The sequence below is a fragment of the Sinocyclocheilus grahami genome, unplaced genomic scaffold (assembly GCF_001515645.1).
Source record: "Sinocyclocheilus grahami isolate Dianchi unplaced genomic scaffold, SAMN03320097.WGS_v1.1 scaffold490.1, whole genome shotgun sequence".
NCBI lineage: Eukaryota > Metazoa > Chordata > Actinopteri > Cypriniformes > Cyprinidae > Sinocyclocheilus > Sinocyclocheilus grahami.
Window position 1 is genome coordinate 553,970 of NW_015505669.1, and position 22,732 is coordinate 576,701.

Consider the following 22,732-nt stretch of genomic DNA (forward strand, 5'->3'; position numbering starts at 1 on the left):
GGGGCGTGTTAGAACGAGCCGTTTTAGGTAGGCGTGGTTGACTCTGAACTTTTATAAAGAATATCTCTTTGGATTTGAGACTTTAGTCTTTGCAACTTTACAGATCTTCTTTATGCACCAAGAGCTTGTAACACTCCAAAGAGAAAGGAAAAATTGAAATCGCATCTTATGACCCCTTTAAACAAAACAACCCAGCGTGTGTTCTGTTCAATATTTAACCAGCGATGGGTTGCCAAATAACCCAGAAATGGTTGTTTTTAACCCAGCATTGAGAGTGTAGATAAATAAACATAAAAATCAGCTTGAGGACAATTATTTGATTGTTTTTAAGTTACTCGAATCACAAGTCATTGTCTTACCTGGCTTTTGAAATAGCAAAAAATCTCTTCAGGCAGCTGTATGATCTACCTGGCCTTCTTAGTAGACATAATGTATATAATCTAGATACATAAGGCACTGAGTCTTGTCATCAAGCAAGCCCCATTGCACGGTAACGTTTCATATGAATTACTTTAAAGCATAATCTGCTACATAAACTGCGGGTGCACCTCCTTCCTTTCCTTGTACTTCCTGTTAATAATCTGTAATTAATCTGTCTACAAGTCTCTTATTTATAGGTAATGAGGTGAAATTCCCGGACAGCACAAGTTGTTTACTTGTTGTGTCAGTACAATAACTTGCACAATGCATTTTCATAAAAAAAATAATAATAATAATAATTACACTGATAAAAGTAGTTTGGATCTGTTTAAAAAGAAACAAATGTGATACAATAACAAGTGTTCTTTTATTGGTTTGGAAATATGAAGTTTAACAGCAAAATATTAAGTTAAATGTTTTGACAGGTCAAACTACATAATAAGAAAACTTGGAAATAATGCTCTATTTTGCAAATAACACTTTGGCATAAAATTTGTACAACATTTATTATAATTAAAATGTATTCAGTTTATTATTATTGAAAAAAAAAAGAAAAGAAAAATGCCGGATCTAGAGTTTGCTACCCTAGGCATGTAATACGTGCCTCACACTCCTTATGAAAATCCTCTTAAATCAGCATGTACATGTTTAAACCTTTACAGCTCTTGACTAATCTTACTGTTGAACCAAAGAAAGAGTGTAATTGTTTTCTGTTATTTGAATGCCCATTCAGATCTACAATGCAGAAAGGTTTTGGGACTGTCATGTAAGAGCACTTACTGGGGCCAAAGGAATGAAGATTTGTTATAACTGGCTATAAGACAAGTTATTGTATTCTAAACACATTATAAGTGAGCTTGAGCTGATTTTATGTAACCTGATAACATTTTGTTTAATTCAGCAGATGTTTTTTTTGACAATGGTAGTTTTGAAGGTATTTTTAAAGGCAAAATAAACAGAAAATGCCAAAAAAAAAAATGCTTACATAAAGATGACCTGAAATTATTAATTGAAACAATTATTTTAATTGAAAAAATAAAAAAAAATTCATATAATTGGCAAAAAACTGTATAAAATAAAATACAACTGTGTAATATGTTAGTGATAATTAATTATCCTCTTAAAATAGTTACACCAGTTTCATTGTAAAATCCATATACTGTATATACAAGTAAAAAAGACTGAATCCCCTTTATTTCCTTTCATCATTTCTTTCTCCTAGAATTACTCCTCACATCTTCAAGTTCCTTCTGTATTAGATGCGTTTCTGCCGTTGACTCTGAAAGCTTAAGGGAAAAAAGATAAATCACTTTGCAGTTTGCACAATGAAATGTATAACTGTATAAAGATTTAGCCTACGTATTTTTCAAGCTATTGTGGCTTTGAGCATTACATACATTCAACACTCACCATATCAAGAAGAACCTCAATCTTTAGCCTGAGGAGATTATTCTCCTCTTCTAGCTGCAGATTCCTTTTCTTCAGTCGCTGTACCTCTTTTCCTGCTACATTACCTCCTGACTCTGTGATTGACAAAGACATTCATTACACTCCTCAAACAGGCTAACTACATTACATTTAACTGGTCTTTTTATTGTAGGAGGCCATACCTGAGATCCACTGGCCATCTTCAAATTTCAAGCTCTGGCCGCCAATATTCATCACCGGAGATCCATATTCCAGACCTAATTCAATCTCTCGTGTTGACCGATCCAGCTGATAAAAACAATAAATGATTTGGCCTTTAAATACATATTATATAATGTGAAATGTATCTTACTAACAGAAACTTGTACTTACTGTATGTAAATTAGAAAGGGATGCAGACTTCCGGGGTGGTGTTTTCTTGGGACTGAAAATATTGCCAAACAAGGGCATTTTGGAGTGAATAGTCAGACTTTCCAACCTGCATCAACATGACATATTTCAATGGTCTTTTCGGCATTAATCACTGTAGCCAACATATAATGACAGACAGTGTCCACATCAGGCTAATTACAGTTGTCCAGTTAAGCAAACCAAAGGCAATTATTCTTGATTTCAAAATGGCAGTCAAATAAGGCGATAATATGGTAATAAGATAAAATAAATAATAATAAGGTGACTACCGTTATCTTCGAGGGACTAGTTACTTTAAGCAAGTAACAGGCAAGAAGCTAGTTATAAATACATATTCTTCAATATATCGATAGATAGCAGATTTAAAAAAAAAATGCATGTACAACGAAAACAAAAAAACTTACACCGATGCTTTAGTTTCTCCTCACTGCTGCTTCAATGATGCCCAAGAAATTTGTAAACAAACGGCTAATTCCGGAGGAGCCTAGCAACGCCGGAAGTTCTTCTTCTTCTGTGGATTTTAATGGCGGGTCGCATACCGCCACCCCCTGTGCTAGAGTGTGAAGTGATATTAGTCTAAGTGCATATTTTTTTCTATTATGAGATTTATATTCTATTCTTAAGTCCACTATTCTTAATGCATTTTAAAACTGTCTTTATTATTTTACCAGATCCTTGTTTTGTGTTTAATATGTTGCAGATTGTAAATTCACTGCATCACATGTTCTGTAGTTCTCGACTTTCATTCCTTTCCTGTTCATACCTAACAACACATGATCAACTATTTCCTTCACTTGGCATATTTCACATAATCCTGTACTGTGCTTTCCTATTACGGGAAGTGTAGAATTAAGTTTTGTATGGCCAATCCTTAGTCTGATCTTCTCTACTTAAGTTTAGTATCATTTTACTTTGTCTTACCCTGTTTTGTATATTATAAAAATGTCTTCCTGTTTTATAGTCATTCCAATTTCCTTGCCATTTCTGATTGCAATCTTCTTTAATTATACTTTTCCCTCAATCCTACTTTACTGAAACTGAAATAGTAGGAGTGTTCGGTTTAAGTGACTCTTTAGCCATTTTATCAGATTTTCATTCACTGGTATATCAACATGTGCTGGTTCCCAAACAAAATTAACTATTATTCCAGCTTGTCTTAATCTATATAATATATTCATTATTTCTATGAAGATATTATATCTGTTTGAAATGTTGGAAAGCTGGTTAGTGATGCCATTGAATTTGAACAAATTACAACCTTATTCGGCATCACTTCTTCTACCCAACAAAGTGCCATCTGAATTGCCACCATTTCTGCAGTGTACTGTATAGTGAAAGTCCCATCCATTAACCTCCCATATTTTAAATTCTGGAACATAGAATGCAGATCCAGTACGACCTATCTCTTGGTTTCTTGAGCCATCTGTGTATATTGGAAGAAATGCATCATAAACTGTTCTGATGTATTCTGTTGTATAGTTCTTGATAATAATGTCATTCTGTTCTTTTTCAATACATTCATGAATTTGTAAATCAACTTCAGGTTGACTGAAAAACCAAGGAGGTATTGGGGAAATTGTGACTGTTGATGAAAATACGCAGGAAGTTCAATTTTAAAAGTAAGTTAAAAGTAAATTTCCAAAAAAGAAAAACTGAAATATGAGACATTTCAAGCATATTTTAACTTGGGGGTGAATTGTAGAGAAAAAGAAAACAGCACAAATCGCACCACTGTTATGATTAAGTATATTCCATGCATAAGGTTAAATCTGGACATATTCATGTCAGGGCAGCCCTCTGACACTCTCTAAAATTTCAAATAATAATAATAATAACAATAATATTCCTGTGATATTTCTCAGTTCACTTATAAAGTACATAGAAATTGACATTTAGAGGCATATAGTGCAGTTGCTTTGTAAAACTTTGGGGCTCTTCCACTTTCATTAGACTAAAACAATTTTGAACACTTAATGACATGCCGAAAGAGCTCCAGTCTGTGAATAATATATTAATGTGGGCCCTGTTTCATTTTTACTACACAAGATGAATAATTTTGGAGATGTAATCATTTTACATCACTAAACATGTTGGGAAAATATATATTACAAATACTTGGAAAATAACTACATCTTTTTTAAAGCTATTAGCTATGATAGATGGCTATGAAAATCATTATGTATTTATTTCCTTCTGTTGATGTGATACACTCTCAGCTACTGTTATTATTTAGTATTTAGTAAAAAAAAGATACATTATTTATTTAGTTGATTTATGCTTTCCTATCATTTAAAAGCTAAAACAATTCTAATATAGATATATAATAATGCTATAATATCCATATAAACAGTTGTTCTCCAAACCAGAGACTGACATTTGTATCTAAATTAAATTAACAGGCAGACAATAAACTTATTTTTAATTTAAAGGGGTCATATGATGCTTTTTTAAAGATCATTATTTTGTGTATTTGGTGTAACAGAATATGTTGACATGCTTTAATGTTAAAAAAACACATTATTTTTCAAATACTGTACAGAGTTTTGGGTTTGCTTTATGAAAGAGTTGCCAAGTTATTGTAAAGGAAGTCGCCCATCCATGCCCTAGTGGCTGAATGCTCCTCTTGAAAAAGAAGAAAAAAAGTCTCCATCTCTCTGCCTTTAGGACCTCACAGCCTGGACGAGCTCTACTTGGGGGGAAACGACTCAAGTCGCACGTGTTCTGTCCGTTGATTTTGGGCAGGCGATTTAATTATTAAAAGTATGATTTTGAAGGAGTAAAACACCCAAACCTTTTACCTGATCGTTAAAGGGATTTATTGCTTTAACAAACAGTTCCTGGTGGAAGAGAAGATCTTAAACCTTAGGTGGGTTGAATGTCCTTCTTATACGGTTCTGTTTTAGCTTGACTTCCGAAATGAAGACTAACTTGTATTTAGAATTTTAATAACCAAACCGCTCTATTCCTGTTTTATTCCAGTCTTTAAACGCGTCCTCGCTGCAGCAGTTCGCGAAATGTAGCTTGCTAACTGGCTACCAGGAGAATGTTAAAGATATTTGTATACGATATTTTGTAGAAAAGGTCCGTTAGAATTTAATTATAAAATATTAGACTCTAGGAATATGTTTTGGATGTTTGTTGGAAATGTTTTGCTTCGGCACATAAAACTCATCATTGATATTAATTGGTGTAAACAAACCTGAAGTTGACAGCATTAGCGGGCTAGCCGAGCGCAAGCTAGCATTAAAGCTAATGCTAACCCGAAGCCTGTGTAAGTTAACTTTCTCATTAGTGTGTTTTTCTACTGTCACTACCTTTCAGCGTTAAGTCGGTAAAATATGTTATATATTCTAAATTATATAGAGCAGTGTTTCAAGTACGACTGAGGGATTGCTGGTATTTGTTTTTGATTTCTCAAGTCCGGAGAGAGTTGCTTTAGTGGGTGTGTTTCCTAGGCGAGCCCGGGGATGTGATCTGAGGTGCTTATCTCAAAGTTTAGGCCTTCGAGATAATATATCTGTAATATCAACTGTTTGTGCATATCATTGTGTTAAATTACTTAATTGTGCTCAGTTATGTCTAGAAATGTTTGAATCTTTAGTCTTTTCCTCACTAATTACTGAAACTAAATTTTATACTGCAGTATTGGTTTCAAATGTTACTTGGAATGTGAAACAAATAAAACTGAAATGTTTTCACGTAACATTTTGTGACTTTATCCTTTGTAAAATCACTTGCAGTAATTGTATGTTTTGTCCCTACAAAGTGTATTTTTATTTTGTTTCACCATAGGTTTTGTTTGAATAAAACGTTTAAAATGTTGCATATTGGTTGTGTTGTTTTACAGCTATGGATCTAGAACGACAAAAGCGTAAGGAAGAAATTCAGAAAGCTTTGGGATTCATTCAGTAAGTGTGTAGACTTATGTGCTGCATCTCCATAATTCAGATATAATATTTACCGCTTCCCCTCTACTCTGTGTTGATGTGTTTATCATCTCAAAATTGCTAAATGTATTTTTCTTTTTGCCACAGGTCATCTTTGCCTTTCCCTGAACCTGAAGGTTATGAGGTATGATTTATATGTATTATTGCTGAAGACAAATGGCCCCACCTAGATAATCCATATTTAATGTATTTCATGAGCTTAATTTAAATGATTTGAAACTCTCTTGCTTTCTTTCCTCAGGCATTCCTGACTCAGCTAGTATGTAATTTGCTGGATGAAGGTAACTCAGTGTATCGCGATGGAGAGTGGAGACAGGCAGCGCTCCATTACAGTGAGGGTGTGAATGTAGCTCGCTATGCTCAGTCTGAAGCACTGGTCATTCCCCCTGAGTTGTTAGAGAGCCTTTATGTGAACCGGGCAGCTGCACATTATAGTCTGGTAAGTTAGATTTTTATTGGTCAATTGGAATTCCGTATGTGCAAATTGTAGTAATTCAACCGTTAGTGTTGCAAAGACAAGTTCTGCAAATCTGACTTCTCTTGTATTTTATGTTTAGGGGGAGTTTGAGCGGGGCGTGCAGGACTGTGATAGTGCACTGTGTGTGTCGGAGGGCAGTCGCAGGGCACTCTACAGGAAGGCACTTTGTCTGAGGGAGCTGGGCAGACTCAGAGAAGCTTATGAGTGTGGCACCGGATGCCTATTAACTGCCCCTCACGTATGTTTTTATTTGCCGAATGAATGGCACATTAATCTGCAATTTGTATTACTATTCATACCATTCAAAAGTTTGAAGTCAGAATTTAAAATTTTTTTTTTTATTAATGCTTTTATTTAACAAAGATTCATTAATCAAAAGTGACAGTATAGACATTTATAATTTTACAAAATATTTCATTTTCAAATTAATACTATTTTATTGAACTTTCTATTCAGAGAATCCTGGATAAAATGTATCTTGATTTCCACAAAAATATTAAGCAGCATAACTGTTTTCAACATTGATGATAATACAAAATGTTTCTTGCGAACCAAATCAGCATATTAGAATGATTTCTGAAGGATTATGTGACACTGAAGACTGGAGTAATGGCTGCTGGAAATTCATCTTTAGCATAACAGGATTAAACTGCATTTTAAAATGAATGAAAATAGAAAAGTTATTTTAAATTGTAATATTTTACACTATTACTGTATTGTATTTTTATTAAATGTAGCCTTACTGAGCAAGACTTCTCTCAAAAACATAAAATCTTATCGACCTCAAACTTTTGAACGGTAGTACATATGAAGAGGTTGGTTCCAAAATGCGATAAACGCCATTTAAAAAAAAATAAATTTAGTTCCCGCCAAAATCAGTATTGTATCTGGTCTGTATTGAAAAGCCAATTTTGAATTTTACACAAAATGCGATATCCGCCATGTTATTTTGTCTTGTTTTCTCCCTATCTTTCCAAACCGCGACAAACGCCAGTCTCCCTTCTCTGCAGAATGCGATACATCGGCTCAACCAATCACAGCGCACCATTCCACGCATTGCAAACATGTTCATAAACGCAGATTAATCGCTTTCTATTATGAACGCGATATTGCGGAGCTTGTCAGTGAACTACGGCTCTGTGTATTAAATGCCACTCCATCTGAAAGCATGTGTTGGAGATTTACTACTAATCACAGAACCGGCTTTACTGACGAGATGCGCATGACAATCGCATGCGATTTATCGTGCAGCCCTAAAAAAATTTATAATTTTGACCGCATTGATGAACCTGTGGTGGTTTCTGCAGAAGGGAAGAAACGTAAGCTATTAATAAGATTAGTATTGACAAAGTTCAGAGGCTGTCATATGTGGATCAACTTACTTTGTTGTGTATTTTCAACAGTTTCAATATGAAAAATAAGTTTTGGGGGAAAAAAATCAGTTTTTATTAAAAAAATTATGAAAATCTGGATTTGAATTTTTAATGTTATTATAACCTAAAAATGCTATAAGAAAGTTTGAAACAGAAAATAGTGGTTTTCATCTCGCCACTTTCTTGGTAAAGAAAACACATTTTTACTCAAATTAATCAAAATGGATTTATAGCGTTTTGGAACCAAACTCTTCATATAATTTGATATATTATATGCATAGAGATTTGTATGACTTGCCAGTTCATGTAATGCTTAACTAACAAAACATTGGTTGTTTGCTTGATTTATTTTCACACAGGACCGGCAAGTCAGTGAGCTTGCTCAGGATCTAGCTAACAAACTTGGTTTAAAAATCCGCAAAGCGTACATCAGCCCTCAGGTTTGTCTTTTAGGTTGTTTGGTTAAAATATTTAAAATATTCAGTTTATATAATTGTACTCATCCCAACATATCACACATTCGTATTTCAGCTTGATTCTACAACATCTGCAGCAGACAGCAATGGAGAAACTAATTCTCCTACAGGGGAGGCAAGTTTTACAAAACCAGACCTTCCCTCTGTTGGCCATAAAGTTGTTGTATAAAATAAAAGCTATGTTGTAAATTGAAAATTGCATGGTTTGGATTACATTAACAAACCTCCTTGTTCTTTCTTTTCAGACCTCATCAAATGGTCTTGAGTCTTTGACTGCTATTGGATCAGGTGTATATATAATAGTATTTAAAATATATATAATAGTATTTAAAAATCTAATTAAAATATGAGTACGTTATTGAATATTCATTAAGCAAAAATTAATTGGGTGATTCAGTGTTCTTATCTTTATCCCACAGATTTAACAAGTGCCCAGTGCATCCCTGCTCCTCTGGCTACACCGATCCCAGTAAGTGATGACCCACAGATGCCCTCACTGAGTCCAGGTGTGCCCCAAGACATGCCAGAAAGCCCAAGCCAGGAGCCATCAGGGCGGGTGCCATACTCGGTGCCTGTATCTGAACACATGGGTGAATGTGTGATGAATGAGGACACCTCATGTCTGGACACCTTGCTGGAAAGTATTCCTAAAGGAGCTGAGGTCAGTGTGGTGAGTGAAATAGAGAGCTTTGGGGAGGGACAGTGGGATATAGTTGCTCAATACTGGAGTGATCAATATAAAAGTACTGATTTTCTTATCTATCCATCAGAACCCAGTTCAAGGGGCCATTCCTACTAACCTACCAAACACTGCTGTGGGTTTGAGGCCTCCATATTCTCCAGGTCTCCCAGCATCCTCTGCTCAGCTAATGACTCCATATTTCAACTCTGCTGTCAGTCCGCTCTGCCCACTGGAGTCCTCCTCAGTTCTAGGTCAAAGCGAAGCCTCATCTCAGACGATGGACTCCCTTGGCTCCTTTAGCTCTGGAGCTAGAGACACTGCTGGGAAGGGGGGGTCTGGATCACTAAGCACAGGAGGACTGGATTCCCTCTCTGAGTACACACTTCCTGGTGAGTGTTTTAACTTGGAATGTGATTCACTTTGGAGTTTTGCAAAGAAATTAAAGGGGTGGTTGATTGCGATTTCACTTTTTTAACGTTAGTGTGTAATGTTGCTGTTTGAGCATAAACTATATCTGTAAAGTTACGAAGAGGAAAAAGTTCAATGCAAACGGAGATATCATCTTTTAAAATTCTGGCAGTTTAATGCCTACAAAAACGGCTGGTAGGGACTACAAGAAGTTACTTCCTTGGTTCGTGACGTCACAAACCCAGATAAACCCCGCCCTCTGGAAAAGGCAGCAAAGGGGGCGAGGCCATGCTGCGCTGCTTTAGAGAAGAGGAAGAGAAAACTAGAGGTGCATGTAAAAATCTATTCATATATGAATTGCGATTCTGTCTTCTAACGATTCTAATGGATTCACAAGTTTCAAAATCAATGTTCTAAAGCAGCGGTTCTTAATACTGTTCCTCGCGTCCCCCTGCTCTGCACACGCTCTGCATCTCTTTCGCTCTCTCTCATTCAGCTCAGCTCCAACAATGAACCGTTCCAATTATACACTTATTTTCACATAGCTATGAGAAGCGTTAAACATGGACGCACGTGTAGTTGCCGTACTGTATTAAAGCTTTAATCAGGATAAAACCGTATATTAAAAGCTAACATAAGCAGTAGCATTTACAAATAACAGCATATCTAAAAGTATGAGACCACAACAAACAAAAAACATAGGCCTACCATTAAAAGCCGTGCTTGCACAGGTTCTGCACGATCCTCTTCAATAATATCCTCTGCTTCTCAATCGGGCTCAAACTGATAAGAGATATTAACGATGCCGTTGTTTACAATACAACCCGAGCACATGCCGCTGAAGTGAGGGGCGGGATGCTTAGACGCGCACTAGAGGAGGTTTAGCCAATCACAACACACTGGGCAAGCTAACCAATCAGAGCCCATCGCCTATTTCTGAGGGCGGGGCTTCATAAAAGCAGGAAATGATCAGCGCGTTTCTCAGAGAAGGGACAGTGCGGTGTGGAATAAAGGTAAATTATGTGAAAAATAATGCGTTTTAAAAAAAAACTAAGCATTAACACATGTTAGACTGCACCCCATAAACACAATCAAGCCTAGAAAAAAAACAGTGAACCACCCCTTTAAGACTTATTTAGCAAGGATTCATTAAACGGATTAAAAAAGACCGTAAAGACATTTAAAATGCTACAGAAGATTTCCATTTTGAATAAATGCTTTTCTTTTGAACTTTCTATTCATCAAAAGAATCCTGAAAAAAATTTGTTTCACAGTTTCTACAAAAATATTAAGCACCACAACTGTATTAAACATTGATAATAATTAGAAATGTTTCTATAGCACCAAATCAACATTAGAATGACTTCTGAAGGATCATGTGGCACTGAGGAATGGAGTAAAATCCACACAAATTCACCTTTGCTATTATAGGAAGACGTTTCATTTTAAAATATTCATCTAGACATTTTTTTTTTTTATTGTAATAATATTTTACAATATTACTGCTTTACTGTATTTTGATCAAACAAATGCTGCTTTGGTGAGCATGAGAGACTACTTTGAAAAACATCAATAAAACCTTACTGACTTCATACTTGTATTTAAATAATTCTTAAAATGTGAGACATGACAATAACTTAATATTGATAACTCAAGCATTTTTATCCCATGCATTTTCCTGTCTTTATAAATATTAGGTGGACGAATCTCTCACAGTTTCATCCCCAGTTTGCGGAATCATAATCCCACCAATACAGTGAGTTTTAACTGATCTGTACTTGTAAACTGCTCAGTTTTAGCTCATAGTCTTACTCAATCTTTCTTTTTATATAACTTAAAATGTTTGTAAAAAATGGTGTGCTATCACTTAGTCAGAGAATTGTTCTTGCTTCCGGCAGAATGGACCTGTTGTTACCAACCTTTCTCTGCTGTCACGAAACCCTCTGGCTGCCACACATGAGTTCAGACAGGCCTGTAATGCTTGCTACAGTCGCATAGGTACTGTACCTCTTAACTGTGTGATATGAAAAAATTAGATGCATATCAGAACTATTCCTAAACATGTTGTACCTGTCTGAAAAAAAGTGAATCTTTTCAAAATTAGGGCCACGGGTCATGGACTATTATTATCAACCTGATGCCGCGCATCGCTGTAAGAGAGATGTGCTGCTCTGCCGCCTCAAATCCTCAGATGACCCCACCTGGAAGAGGGTGCGACCCCGTCCTGCTCGTAATAACTTTCTTGGGGCATTTGTTCTTTGCAAAGGTATGGCTCAGTGTTTATTGAAGAATTGTGGAAATTAAAGGGGCCATGAACTGAGAAATCAAAATTCCCTTGATCTTTCACATATAAGAGGTCATTGTACTATTAAAAACATCCTGTAAGTTTCAGAACTCAAAACTTTCTTGTTAGTCTAAAAACAGCTTATATTGAAGCCAATCTGCCAAAACGACAGGTTGTGGAATTTGCCACTTTATGACGTAGCTAAACCCTGCCTCCGCAGAGGAAAATCAGTGCCTGCCTCGACATCACTGTCTGTTTAGCCCCGCCCACCGATTCACACATGTAGTGTAAATAATGAGAGAGGCAAACGCATGTCTACGCAGAAATCAAATGATAAAGATGGTTCCGAAGATGCTGTTCAGTGCCAGGTTGAGGAAAAAAAGACTCTGCATTCGCCTTCCTTCTGATCCCAACATTAGGAAAGAGCTGATGAACTTTATTTTTAATGAAATTACAGACCACGTCAGTAAGAATTGGTCCTTTGTTCACTTAATTTTACCGCGGATTCGTATACAAACAAGGCACAATCCGATGCAGGATTTTCAGAAAGATTGAAACTAAAAGACGATACTGTGCCATATATATTGGATCCGACAGTAATGTCACACCACACAAGTGTGAGTAACTGTTTTTATTGCGTGATCACTATAGCTTTGTCTGTTATTACAAATTGTTTGATATGTATGGAGTATTTATGCGTTTTTAACCTAAATCACAGCAGCGTCCATCTATGAAAAACTGCAAATCTGTTAGCCAATCATAACAGTGGGTGTTTACTTCCGAGTCTACAATCTGCCACGCCTATTCAAACGAAGCATTCCAATGAGGGGATCAAAACAGGACAAAAAATAGCCTATTACTTCAAAATTGATGTTTTTTTTTATGTAAAAATCTTGATAACATTATAAGTGGACCTCAGAGAACAGTACAAAATAAAAAAGAAGGCAGTTCATGGTGCCTTTAAGTACTGAATAGATGTTTCAGTTTGGGATGTACATTATGGGAGTGGCCAGTGTTAGAGTTGGTTTTGTCATTGGAATCATTCTGAATCAGCTAGAGATCTAACGATTCACTCGTTTTCTCGATGCATTGATTACAAATCCTGCTGATGTATATGCATCTTGAAATGTTTTTATTTATTTAATATTTTTTTATCTTAAAATGTTTTGGTTAAGAATCATTGTGTTATTCAGTATTTTAAATATATAAACATTAAATTATGTGTGGCGTGATTCACGTCCTCACAGCTCTCCCTCACAGACACGTGCCGCACTCTTATCACCTTTCACTGGATTGTGCTCCCTTTCTGTTCCATCAGTAAATGCCATTGACATGTTTTCGGAGTAGCTTTCTGAGCACTTTGTTTGATCTTTCCTCAGGCATATTACTGTCTATCACATGAGCAGATGACGGCTCTCTGACAATAGTGCTATGGTCTTGAGTCAGATGTGCACAAACCATTGATTAAAGCCAGTTCATTGCGTGGCCACTACTAAAAAATAAAATGCTTTCATATTATAAAAACCTCACTTCTGTTTTCTATAAGATAAAATTCTGTTTTACTGGTATAATTGTTTATATGGGGCAGCAGAAGACATGAAAGGGTCTTAGGATATAGGGGAAAAACCTAGAAAATAATAGGAAATTTTAAAGGGGTCCTATTATGCTTTTTCACTTTTTCAACTTAGTCTATAATGTTGCTGTTTGAGCATAAAAAAGATCTACAAAGCTTAAAGTCCACTTCAAAAGGAGATTTTATTGAACAGAAATCACTTTTCAAAAACTACAACGAACGACTCATTTGGACTACAACGCATATTTTCCGGGATTTGTGATATCACAAATATCGACGAATGGGACGAGACCTGGTTGAGCTGCACTAGAGAAGGCAACGAGTGTTATCACTATGTCGGAGACACGCTAGCTTTCCCAAGGCAGACAAACTTAGAGTGGTTACAATCATCTGGGTTTAAATCGCGCTCAAATTGATTTGATTTTGACGCAATATTTACACTGAAGCTCGCAGGTGGCTATGGTAAGGGGCATTACATTTCCCGACCAGGCACCGAGTGGAGCCAATCACAACACACACTGGCCCAGCTAACCAATCACAGCACATTTCGTATTTCAGAAGGCGGGTCTTCATTTGATACAGGAAATATTTGAGCCGTTCATGCCAGACTGGGGAGAGATGTGTTGTAATAATGTAAAATATGTGAAAAATAATGTGTTTTTCGAACAACCTAGTATGAGAGCCTGTTCTAGTACACCCCCAAAACAAAATCAAGACTTTGTAGAAGAGCATAATAGGACCCCTTTAAAATGGTCTTATCTGGAACCAGAAAACTCATGGAAAGAAAATCTAAAAAAAAAAAAAAAAATGAAATCGTGCTTTCCTAGGTTTGCTTGGCTCTAAAATATTTTATCGGCACATTGCACTGTATGTGCATGTTTAATGTTTACTTTAGAGTGTCATAATCTTACTTAAAAAAAAATTTTTTTTTTTTTTTACCTAAGACATTAGGAGAAGCATCTACATAATCCTATGAATGCATTAAAAAATATAGAATCAAATCTATAATTGAATTTAATTGAATCTCATTGTGAATCGGATTAAATAAAATAATTCTGAATTTGTAAAATCAAAATTTGCAACTCAAAAACCTGTGAATTGTGGATCAAATCCATTCGCTGTTTACTCAATACTTAAAGGCACAATATGTAATTTTATTATGCCACAGTCGACCGCTTCCGCTCCTTCTGGTCGTGAGTATGTGGGGGAAAAAAAGCAGCGCTGTTTTATCATACTAGATACATTTGAAAGTTCTGTTATAATGCTACTCTGTGCGGTTGTCACCGGTCTATTAAAACGCATAACATATTAAAGCGTCTTTGGTGTTTCCATGTTTTCTACAAAACAAAACCGAGGAAATCGAGGGGTTATGACGTCATTGACAGGCGACACAATGACACTATAGACACGGTCTGTGTCACTAGTTAAAATTGCTTATTTCTCTGGATTTAAACATTCTTCGAAACATTTGGGATAATGTAAGTACGCAAGTCAGCAAAATATATAACACTGTTCTAGTGGTTTTTGGATATTTTAATAAAAAAATCTTACATATTGTGCCTTTACTTAACCACTCTAGAATCAGCTCATGCCGGAAACAGATGTCAGGATTTTTTTCTTCCCATTTAAAAATTATTATATATATATGTGTATGTAATATAATTTTAATTTATAATGTAATAATGATATAATTTAATAATTAAGCTCATTAATCATTCTCTCTTTGCAGAGGTACAAGAGCGTCAGGAGTGCCAGTATGGTGAAAACTGCACTTTTGCCTATTGCCAGGAGGAGATAGATGTTTGGACACAAGAGAGGAAGGGAGCTCTAAGTCGTGAGCTTCTGTTTGACCCTCTGGGCACCAACGAACGACGGGCCCTCAGTGTCACCCGTCTCCTTCAGCTCCATATGGGCATGTTTATGTTCCTCTGTGAGGTAATTTCCACCTTCAGATTTAATGCCAGTCTCGCAGCTTACATTCTTGTTTTGATATGTTGTCTTAAGTGGTTATTCTGGCCTCTGGCTTCCTGTAGGAATGTTTTGACAGTAAGCCTCGTATCATTAGCAAGCGAAGCAAGGAGAATCTCGCTGTGTGTTCCAACCTCACTGCACGACATCCCTTTGATGATAACAAGTGAGTCTTTTTTTTTTTTCTTTCTTTTTTTTTTATCCCTTGCTGTATTGAGACTTGGATCACTAATATGATTTTGCAGCACTTGAGCAGCCATTGCATCATATCACCTCTCATATGTTTGTGGCTTATGATGCTATCTAACCGGACAGGTGCCTGGTGCACGTGGTTCGCTCAGCAAACGTGCGCTACAGTAAAGTACGCCCTCTTCACCCACTCTGCCAGTTTGATGTGTGCCGTCATGAGGTGCGATATGGCTGCCAGCGGGAGGACAGTTGCTCCTTTGCACATTCAGTCATAGAACTCAAGTGTTGGGTTCTTCAGCAGGACACAGGTACATAAGACATGCTATAATAATGTTTATATGCATGCACACTGCAATCTACTGTTTTGCTTTATAATCCTATAATTCTGAAATGTGTTCTATCCATTTATTTAAAAAACCTTTTGATTAATTTGAAAAATAATTATGAAATCAAGTTCATAATCATGTTTGCACTTCCATTCCAACGTCAGTAAGATGTTTTTAGTTAAAAAAAAAAAATAAAAATTCATACTTTTTTTTAAAAGAAAATAATACTCCGCATGGATGCATTAAATGGATCAAAAGTAACAGTAAATACATTTATAATGTTTCAAATAAATGCTGCTGTTTTGAATTTTCTATATCACAGAATTATGAAAAATTCACAAAAATATTAAGCAGCGCAACTGTTTAACTTGGACAATAATAAGAAGTGTTATGTGGATGCTTAAAATACAGCTTTGCTATCACAGGAATAAATTACATTTTAAAATGTTAAAATAAATTATTTTAGTCCGTAATATGTTACAATATTACTGTTTTACTGTATTTGAGCAAATAAATGCAGTTTTTATGAACGGAAGAGGCCCGTTTCAAAAATATAAAAAAATGTTACTGACCCCAAATGTTTAAACAGTAGTGTAGGGAATTACTGTCACTTTTGTGTCTTTTTTGCACCACGCTCTGGTTCATTACTGTCTTTGACACTGACAATTGAAATCAACTGATGGTAAAAATAAAAGTTTTGCTTGTGCTTATGTGTTGGGGCAGGTATTACCCATGAGGAGATGGTGCAGGAGTCTAAGAGACACTGGCACAGATTGGAACAGAATTCGCAGAGACAGAAGGTAAGGCTGAGCAACAACACTGTGCTGCCTCACAAATGAGGTGCTGCCTCATCTTTGCTGGAATCTTGTCCTTTTATTTGATTGGCCCTGCAGCAGATTGTATTTGATGTAAATTCTGTCTTCAGCCCATGCTCAGCCCCCACCAGCCCAGCGGGAGCAGCAGTAGTGCTGTGGTCTCTGGAGGAGTTGTCAGTGGAGGCGGAGATGGCATTGGGGGTGGAAGCACCGGAGGAGGTGGAGGAGGACTTGTAGGATGCGGTCGAGGGCGCGGCTTGAATCTGAAGATGAAATTTGTGTGTGGACAGTGTTGGAGGGAGGGTCAGGTCAACGAGCCAGACAAGTCACTGAAGTACTGCACTGCCAAAGCCAGGCACAGGTTAGCTTCCCTTATTCAAGCAGGCATCATCTTACCACCAGGATGCACAATATGTGCTCATTAAAAATTTACGTACCTGGAATGTTTACTGGAACAGTTGTAATGTGACTTCTTTTATTGGATACAGTAGACAGCAGCTTTGCCTGAGGTCGATAATGAATTGCTTTGTCTATTCTTCTTTCCAGCTGGACAAAAGAGCGCAGGGTGTTGCTAGTGAAATCGTTTGAGAAGAAAAAGTGGGTGGTAGTGCGTCCGCTCCCTTTTTCCCGTACCTACCCCCAACAATATGATGTAAGTCTTACAGATTCTGATTCACAAGTTATTGATTCTATTTGTAGATATTTTGGGTAAAAAGACTCTACCAACTAATGCTGTTAACTTCAAAATTGTTATACGAACTGCTGTTCAGTTACTGTTTATTTGTGGATATAATCATCAGTGCTTGGATAAAAACTGAGTTGTATGCAAACATTTAAACTGCACATAAGTAATGATATAATTATATTTCTCAACCCTCTACATGATTGACAACGTGATTAATATTCATGAACCCAGCAGCTCATCAATCTTTAGTGTGTTGTATATTGTTAGTTTAGTAGTAGTATTATCTTTTAATAATAATTATCTATTACTATTACCTTTTTTTTTTTTACAAAAACCCTGAATGACCAACAATATCTTAAGCATCACCACCAGTTCTAAATTAAAATGACAAATATGCATTGATACATGGTTATCAAGTTTTAGTTCTAATCACTAAAGTTCTATCATTAAATAGTGCTTAATTATCATAATATCATAATATAATGCGTGATTGATTAAGAAGCTGTGCCATTTTACAAAGATAAGCTGATTTGGTGGAATCATATATCTATATCTATATATATATATATATATATACACACACACACACATTTATGTGTGTGTGAAAAATAGTATAGTATATCAGTCCGGCGAGTAAACTAAAAGCTTTACTAGCCAATGGCAATTAGACTGCCAAGGTGCGCGTAGAGGGTTGTTTCTAATCCAGCTTGTGTTGAAATAGAATTAATTATACACCTGTCATAACTAGTTTGCACGAGTTTTCTTCAGACATACAATAATGTAATATACATATAATTAAGACATTACTAACAGGCAAATTAATATTTTATAATAATAATAATAATAATTTATGGATTTAGCAGATGCTTTTATCCAAAGCGACTTACAGTGCATATAGGCTATACATTTTTTACCAGTATGTGTGTTCCTTGGGAATCGAACCCACGACCTTTTGCGCTGCTAACGCAATGCTCTACCACTGAGCAGAGTACATTATATTCAGCTAAATTACCCCCTCTAGAGTTATTTTATTTATTTTTTTCCCCCAGCTAACTCGCAAGTTACTAGCGATTACATGTGACATATTTCAGAAAGTTGTACTTTTTTTTTTAATACTTTTTAATACAAACATACCTTCTGATGTTCATTAACTAGTAGTAAAGTGGAATAGGTGATTGCTTCACTCATTTTCCAAGTTGCCACTTGTACTGAGATGACCTCAGTGATTTGTCACATTAAACTGTCAAGTGTGTAGAAATTTTAAACCCAACCCTCTTAAGTGACATTATTTATGTAAAATCTTGAGTGCGTCATGAACCACCAAAAGACCACATCTTTAATAGTGTTCTGGAAATGGAAACATTTCAGCCCCCCACACAGCCCTTTTTGGTCATTTTTAGCTACATTTTAATGAAGCACAGTTCGTAAACAGATCTTTGAGGGGTTTGAACTAGAAAGAGTTGCCAGCAAACAAATCTTAAAATAAACTGTAAAAGTTCAAATTGTTTAATATTACATTTAATTACTTTTAAATGAATTGAGAAATTTGAGTATTGTTACAATTTCTACACATCTGTGGCTCATAAGGTATTTTTTTTTGTTTTGTTTTTTTCTGACTCTCCGTTTCTGCTTGCAGATGTGTGTTCATGTCATGAAACAGAAGAAGTGCCACTATATTGGGAACTGTTCTTTTGCACACAGTTTGGAGGAGCGGGATGTGTGGACCTATATGAAAAACAACAGCTGTGAGAATCAATTTCCTTCAACTGAATGATTTCTAGCTTTATTTTTAATGCATTTTTGTGGGTGTGATTCAGTGATGTTTCCTTAATCCATTAATGCGTTTTAACACAATCTGCGTATCTCTCTGTGCTCTCTAAGTGAGAGACATGCAGCAGATGTACGAGATGTGGCTTTCATTGACCAATCAGAACCGACGTGCAGACGACACCCTCATGACTCCACCCCCGGAAGAAAAACAGATCGCCATGCCAACTGACTATTCTGAGTCAATGGTGGGTGGCTGCAGAAGAAAGTGACTTATTTGTGTAATTAAGTAGAAAGCTCTTAGGTTTTTTTGTTGTTGTTGTTAATCAGATTTATCCGATCTCTTTTTTTGACAGATTGGGCGACGGATGTCTGGTGGTGGAGGGGATCTGTGACCTGGTCCTGAAAGTGTGTGGTTACAGGCGGTCTGGATGAAACTTCCTGTTCCGATGTCAGCTTCTAAGGCCCTTTCCCACTCTTTCAGTGCCACTCTGGGAAGTACCAGACTCTGCTGCCCTCCAGGGCAAAGTGCTTGACTATAGGACTAATACAGTGATTGTTGCCACATACACACATCCCACATGCTTTTTCACCCATTATCAAACACGGTCGCCCACTCACAGACATGACATTTAGCACAGGCTTATAGGGTGTCATGTGAGTGCACACTGGTACTTTTACAGCTAAACCCTAAACACATTTGTGAGGAGTTGAAGATCTATTCCCACAGTGCTTTTTTAACTCCAAACCAAAACAGACTGGTTGTCCCCGTATCAAATCAAAGCACCTCTCATGCAGGCCACTCATGTTTCAGTCAAGTATGTGGTGGCAGATGGCAGATTGATGATTTTGTCTGAAGTTATGAAGTGGTGCTTAACTGTTCCTGCCATATTGGTAGAAGAGTTTGAATGTACAGCCAAATGTGGCCATTTACAAGAAATTTGAGATTTGTTCAGATGTCGAATGTATTTGATACACTAAGGCAATTAATAACGGACTAACTAAGTAAAAACCACCCCAACTCACATAGTGCCAGTCACAGATCTTGCACTGACACACACACATTTCCTCATTCTCTAGTGAGTTTGGCAGCGCTTGATAAAGAAGAGGATAGAATGCACACAAGGGCTGTTTGCAGACTTGAGTAATCAGACTATTTGGATTGAAAATACACGTTGTATTATTATTATTATATATTTTTTTTTCTTTGATCGAGGGATTGGTGATTGGAAGATGCTTCCGTGTTTGTTCATTCAAGCTAATAGATTGGGATTTGAAGTGCATAATCTGTGACACCCATAAACATGCAATTAAGAGACTCTTGTTTGCCACAGTTCAACGTGGGCCAGTAGCTCATTAGTTCTCCATATGTACCGTTTATTGATTTCATATTAAGAGCATGAATGGAAATGCATTGCAAGAATATAGGCAAAAGAGCTGTACTTGCCCTGCCTGTTTGTAGTTATATTCATAATATACTGTCAAGACATGCAGTGCTACCCTTAGTACGTCTTGTCCTTATTTTCAGTGGACATGATATATAAATATATATATATACACACACAAATATATCTACTGGCATACTACTAATGATTATTGATAACTTAGCAGTTAAGCTTAATTAAGTATAACCTTACCTTGTATTGATTACATAGAACTTCTTGTTATTGAGCTATGCTGTATGACGTATTACTGATTAGATGGCTAGTGATTTTTATTTATTTTTTCTTACATGAGTCATTCCAGAAGTGTTCGATTTGTGAGGTCTAGATGAGAATGTACTGCCTATAAATGCTATAGAAAGGTAATTGAATCACCCTGAGATAGTTTGTTATAGAAAATAGAATCAAGCTTGTAATTTTGCATTGAATTTATATCAAGGTTTAAATGACATGTGAAGGAGCAGATTTGGCCTGGTAACAGATTCCAGCTTGTATGGAGATTGAGAGGGACATTCTGGAGTGACCTAGTACGCTTTACCGAGGGATCATATTATTACTACTGCTATTATTATGATGATGACAGTGATGATAATGATTGCCATTATGACTACTTCTATCTTCCTATATGCTATTGATATATGTTAATTGCTATGTATAACACTTTAAATATATGTATCCATGTATGAATATAATACTTAACAGTGAATTATGTCTATGTATGCTTAGTGGGCTTTCCAGAATAGAGGAATTGAGATCCTAGGGTAGTTATCTTTATTTTCTTTCAGCCTAAACTCAATGAAAAGCAAGTGACACCATTAATGTTTAGTGTCATGCTTTTGTGATGCATGTTAGTTGCTGTCAGTTTTCTGAAACCTGGGATCTCTTTTAAGAGGGTTTATAGAGTGGTTGTAGTGAAGAGACATCATGCCTTAGCAAATTCCCTCTGCACCACGTTCTTGATCGTTTTGATTCGATATTCACAGCTCTGTACTGTGACTGAACACAAAGCATGCATGGATATTTATGTTTGTCTGCATAGCGCCTTATACAATACATTTATATACAATTATAAATACCTTAACAAATAATCCTACTCTTTCAGTATAATGATATATACACCTTTAAACAACTTGTTTAAAGAAATAGGGGCGGGAAAGTGTATTGTAAATGTTCTCTGGTTGAGAATGGTTTTGCACATAACTCTCATCTGAAACATTCTGAGGAACATGATCATGCTGAGATGTTATGGTAGAACTTGAGGTAGTGTGCATAACTGTTGAGATGGAGAGAACACACAACCTGAGAGCTGAGAAGCTCCGTTAACAGTCTCTTGTTCAAACATGGGGTGGAGTTTGCAGTCAGTCATATTCATATCAAAGGGTTAGTACTGCTGGCCATTGACTGTCTGAAGGCTGCAGCAATGGTCATTTACTCCCATCCTCATTCTTCATTTGTGTTTATTTTATCACAGAACTGGAATGTTCTGGGTTTTCTGGACTTCGAAACCAAGGAAGATTGCCCATTTTAAGTGAAAAGCAGAAATATGTTCGTAATTCATATTCAGCCTAAAAAGACCATGTGGGATTTAGCAAATGTTGGATTATATAGGTTGAGATGTTTCTGTTGAGATGGTTTATTTTTCACCTGCTTAGATAACCAGTAAAAATCAGGGTTTTGAAAAAATTAAAAGGAAAAACAATGCCTCTTTTTGTACTGTATTTTTACATTTGTCTGTTTTGTTTCTCCTTTTTCTCCCTGGTTGGAAGTGAAATATTGATCACAGTGGACCAAATCTCATGAAAGTGTTTAACAATAAATAGACTGTTTTAGAAAATGTGTCTGATTTGATTGACTTTCATTGAATTGCCTTTTTTAAAGACGTTAAATCAAAATGAGAGTTGTGACTTGATAGCTTTGAAGTCGTCTATGTTCTAGTGTACTCCTAAACGATGACAAAATTCATTTTAAGAAATGCATTTAAAATTTACAGTGTGTATCCCATATTGATCACTCTTCCTGCACTACATATATTTTTGTCCAATCAAATGCTCTCTAGAATG

At 36.2% G+C, this 22,732-nt stretch overlaps 2 protein-coding genes across 4 annotated transcripts; one reads left to right on the plus strand and one right to left on the minus strand.

The window, feature by feature from the left end:
* Nucleotides 1–1,533: 1,533 nt before the first annotated feature.
* Nucleotides 1,534–2,766, minus strand: LOC107554026 (protein chibby homolog 1-like). 2 transcript variants are annotated; one of them, XM_016236378.1, is made up of 5 exons: nucleotides 2,664–2,766; nucleotides 2,221–2,326; nucleotides 2,031–2,136; nucleotides 1,831–1,943; nucleotides 1,534–1,706 (listed from the first exon to the last, which is right to left on the minus strand). In XM_016236378.1, exons 2-5 carry the CDS (start codon nucleotides 2,296–2,298, stop codon nucleotides 1,626–1,628), a joined length of 378 nt encoding a protein of 125 aa, XP_016091864.1. In that variant the 5' UTR covers nucleotides 2,299–2,326; nucleotides 2,664–2,766; the 3' UTR covers nucleotides 1,534–1,625. The 2 variants fall into 2 exon arrangements, with proteins under 2 accessions (XP_016091864.1, XP_016091865.1); XM_016236379.1 differs by lacking the exon at nucleotides 2,664–2,766 and adding an exon at nucleotides 2,529–2,657.
* Nucleotides 2,767–4,901: 2,135 nt separating this feature from the next.
* LOC107554050 (zinc finger CCCH domain-containing protein 7B-like) lies at nucleotides 4,902–21,588 on the plus strand. Of its 2 annotated transcripts, none has more exons than XM_016236423.1 (22): nucleotides 4,902–5,125; nucleotides 6,107–6,167; nucleotides 6,294–6,330; nucleotides 6,448–6,645; nucleotides 6,764–6,922; nucleotides 8,417–8,497; nucleotides 8,589–8,648; nucleotides 8,779–8,821; nucleotides 8,953–9,203; nucleotides 9,304–9,604; nucleotides 11,321–11,379; nucleotides 11,522–11,621; nucleotides 11,728–11,889; nucleotides 15,210–15,415; nucleotides 15,514–15,614; nucleotides 15,764–15,945; nucleotides 16,687–16,763; nucleotides 16,889–17,139; nucleotides 17,325–17,430; nucleotides 19,100–19,208; nucleotides 19,345–19,478; nucleotides 19,587–21,588. In XM_016236423.1, the coding sequence occupies exons 2-22, from the start codon at nucleotides 6,109–6,111 to the stop codon at nucleotides 19,623–19,625; spliced, it is 2,715 nt and encodes a 904-aa protein (XP_016091909.1). In that variant the 5' UTR covers nucleotides 4,902–5,125; nucleotides 6,107–6,108; the 3' UTR covers nucleotides 19,626–21,588. The 2 variants fall into 2 exon arrangements, with proteins under 2 accessions (XP_016091909.1, XP_016091910.1); XM_016236424.1 differs by having other exon boundaries at nucleotides 8,953–9,194.
* Nucleotides 21,589–22,732: the final 1,144 nt, after the last annotated feature.